The sequence below is a fragment of the Amphimedon queenslandica genome, unplaced genomic scaffold (assembly GCF_000090795.2).
Source record: "Amphimedon queenslandica unplaced genomic scaffold, v1.1 AMPQUscaffold_9463_Cont18501, whole genome shotgun sequence".
NCBI lineage: Eukaryota > Metazoa > Porifera > Demospongiae > Haplosclerida > Niphatidae > Amphimedon > Amphimedon queenslandica.
In genome coordinates, this window is record NW_003550265.1 from 1 (window position 1) to 3,724 (window position 3,724).

The window sequence follows — 3,724 nt, forward strand, 5'->3', positions numbered from 1 at the left end:
GTACAAATATCTCTTTGGAGCTAAGGATGAAAATGAAGTCATACAAATGGACGCAGTGAAAGATGGTGAAAAGAAAGAGCCTGAGAAACCAGAAAAGAAGAAACCTCTTGAGGTATAGAATCAAAACTCTTACTACAACTTGGAAAAATTCTTTTTTTTCCCCATTTTTTTAGAGTGCGCTGGTTCGTACCAGTTGGGTAACAGTTGCTGTCCATTTGACTGCTATTGCTATTGCAGTAGTGGTCATGATTATACTGATTGCAATTAATTAAAAAAAAGACTTTTCAGACATAGTTTATTGTTGTTTTAGCTTTAGGAACATTATTGTTTTGTTGCTTTATTTTGCATTGTCAGCTCAAGTTGTGTAAGACTTACTATATAAGTATAATATCATTTTTAAAACAGTTGTTATTAATGAGACTATATACTGTTGATCTTATTGATAATGAATGATAGTGTGAATGAATGAATGAATTAATAACAGTTTGTAATAATAGTTAATATCATAGCATTATAGTTGGATCACTTTGAAACTGCAATGATGGCAACAAACACAGTGATAGTCAGTGATAAGAACAGCATCTGCAGTATAATTGAGCCCAATCCACATAATTTAAATTGAGCCTATACATAATAAAGTTAGAAATAATTAGTTACTATACTTTACAATTTTCCCACTATAAATCAAATTGCATCTCAATTGAACTACATGCAGAAAAGCCAAACAAAAAATGATACCTGATATAAATGTGCTAAACAGTGTATAAGAGTGGAAAGAGAGGAATGGATAACTAGTAAACCCTACCTTCACTTCAGTCTCAGAGACATCATTGCTTTTGACCAATTTCTCTTCTTCTGGATCTTCACAGATCTTTGATTCCATTGGAAAACCTGTATCTAATGGATCCTTCTTAAAATAATGCATGTATTTGAAGAGACTATGCAGCAACTCCTTTTTATCTAATAATAATAGGAAAGTATTTAATCTAAGCATTCTTTTACAAATTAATACATGTACTTAACACTGTGCAAGTTCTTGCAATATTTATTGTAATAAGCTTACCTTCTCCACTACCATAACAATATGCAAAGGCTGTTGTTGTAATAAAAACTGCAATCTGAATCATCAGATACAATATCACAAGGATGATATAAATTATCAATGCAATGATCCCTTGAAGGAGTAGAAATCATAATAAATAAATAGGGTACAAAAATTATTTGTTAGCCAACTTTTGAAAAACCATTGATGCATATAAGTATATGCATACATATAGTCCACTCCTTTTTAAAAATAGGATATCTTGAAAAATGTTCTTCGGAATCAGCTCAAACTTCCCACATAGCATGAGTACAACTTCATTGTCAGAATTGATCTCAGTTAGCAGCAAAGTAATAGCTACCAGTCATACTACCAAAATGCAGAGAATACACAGCATTATCTGCTTTTAAGGAAACTTACAATCTAACAGATTACATCATAGTCATAGATATAGATATTATTATATTTCTGACCATAATTATTTATAATTTCTCATCATTATTAATTTTATTTTAGGCCATGTACATGTAATATTGTTACTGGCTTTGTCTTCTAAGGAGACACTGATCCTAATGAAAAACAAAAGACACATGTACAATCATAGATACTACACAAAAACACAATGCAAAGTCGAGCATTAATCCATGTCTTTATGAACCACACTTATTCAAAAGTTAATAATTATAGACTAATACTAAATTTAAGAAATTAGCACAACAATCTAAGTTGAAGCAGAAAATAACAGAAAAGTATCTAATTTAGCAGCAAAAAAGCACATCTAATTTAGCAGCAAAAAAAGCACATCAATGCAACAATTACTAACAGTAGAGAAGCCAAGCCAGTTGGACCTAAATAATAAGAAAAAAATTCCAAAGTATCAAGACCCACAGTTTATACATACTTACCTCCGGCAGCAGAAACAGCATCAGTAGTATCACCATAAGTAGTATTTAAAGAAAATCTGTTGTTGTTGCCAACTCCAATGATAGACAGGTAGAGATTACTATCTGTAACATTAGTAGGTGCCTGTCTCTTTCGACGCTGTTGGCTATCATCAATAACAGTAGTTGAACTCTCAAATAATTCTGGACTAACAAAATAGTCAATGTCAGATCCATCACTTGTGACAACAAAATCCTGTGTTAGTTCTGTTGGATTCGGGACACAAAACGATCCACGGATAATAAAATCCCCAGCTGATATAGCCAACTTTACTGTCATTCCTAAACGCCAAGGGAAGCTAAACTTGATCAAACGAAATGCTTTTAGTCCAACATATCCTGTAATCAAATTTCCAATACTTAAAGAAGATGTAGCTATAATAATAAAAATAATTGTAAATATGAACATCACTAACTGGATCTAACTTACTCATGCATGCTCTAGTACGAAGTGGTCGAAGAGCAGTTTCAAAATCAGAGGATGAAAAACTGTTTATGTTTAACACATAATCTGAACCACTAGCAATGTAATTTAGTTCTTCAGAATCAATGTTACTTCCAATGCCAAAGGCATAAGTATATATTCCAGCATTATGGACAGCTCTAGCATTTGTTCGTGTTAGACTAGGGCTATTTGACACTCCATCTGTAAAAACAATAGCAACACTAGGTACCCCCTCATCAGTACGTGCTGTGTTGAATGCTGATAATAAGCGTAGAAGAGCTTTATCGGTGTAAGTACTACCTCCATCATATGAAATGCTATTGATACGAGATGACAATTCAGAAAAAAATCCAGAACTGCCTAAAGGAATAACAATTGATGCGTCAGTAGAGAAACGAATGACTCCAACACGAGTGTCATCTGGTCCAATGGTAAAGCTAGACAAAATTTGTATTATGAAGGTTTTCAGTCTCTCAAAATTGTCAAGTCCAATGCTTCCAGAAGAATCAAGTACAAGAACCACATCTAATCCAGCTGCATTGCAATCTAAAAAATTCATTCATAATTTTTTTGTGTTAATATTTTTACCTGTAGAGTCATTTAATGCTTGGATCAAACCATTTTTAGCACAAGATGGTATAGCACGAATATATTTAAGTATTTGACTTCCACTACATAATAGAAATGTATTAGGGACCTAAGAGGCAATGTTTATCAATTTATAGCAAATTATAGTTTACTGTTATTGGTTCATTAAATTGTACATTGTTTTGAATATAATTAGATCTAGGTTTAAAATGCAAAAAAAATTAATAATAGTTCCAGCTACTGACACTATGACTGATTTACTCATTAAATAAATGATGAAATAAATGCCAGGCAGAACTTTGTTAAATGAAGGCAACTGTAAATAAGGTAACTAGTTTATACTATGTGGCAAAAAAATTTCATGGATTGCCCTTTGCAATAAAATTAAATTAACCACAATCAAAATTTTTCAAAGCAGAAACAAGTTCAAACAATAACTTTTTTAATTTTTACATACCCACAAAATGTGGTATCTGACCTGTAGTATTGCCAGCTTATTAAAAAAATCACTCCATACAAAAACCTCATTTGACAGACAAAGAAGGTTTTGACAGCTTGGCGACACAAGTATATCATCACAAAATCCATTATCAGCATAACATTTTGGATGACTTTCAAATGCAAAAGTCTTTAGTTGATCACAAGTAGTGACTGCACTATTGTATAAGTCACTCTCAACAATAGCAATCATCAGACATCTACGAACAT

At 32.2% G+C, this 3,724-nt stretch overlaps 1 protein-coding gene and 1 long non-coding RNA gene across 3 annotated transcripts; one reads left to right on the top strand and one right to left on the bottom strand.

Annotated features, from left to right (window-relative positions):
* Positions 1–6: 6 nt before the first annotated feature.
* LOC109590791 (uncharacterized) lies at positions 7–425 on the top strand. Its single transcript, XR_002189503.1, has 2 exons — positions 7–112; positions 174–425. It is a non-coding gene; the product is annotated as an uncharacterized LOC109590791 (long non-coding RNA).
* On the bottom strand, positions 406–3,708 carry LOC109590790 (uncharacterized). 2 transcript variants are annotated; one of them, XM_020006665.1, is made up of 9 exons: positions 3,495–3,708; positions 3,017–3,125; positions 2,414–2,974; positions 1,948–2,358; positions 1,866–1,890; positions 1,463–1,611; positions 1,064–1,411; positions 806–960; positions 406–624 (listed from the first exon to the last, which is right to left on the bottom strand). In XM_020006665.1, the coding sequence occupies exons 1-6, from the start codon at positions 3,705–3,707 to the stop codon at positions 1,521–1,523; spliced, it is 1,410 nt and encodes a 469-aa protein (XP_019862224.1). In that variant the 5' UTR covers position 3,708; the 3' UTR covers positions 406–624; positions 806–960; positions 1,064–1,411; positions 1,463–1,520. The 2 variants fall into 2 exon arrangements, with proteins under 2 accessions (XP_019862224.1, XP_019862223.1); XM_020006664.1 differs by having other exon boundaries at positions 1,064–1,611.
* Positions 3,709–3,724: the final 16 nt, after the last annotated feature.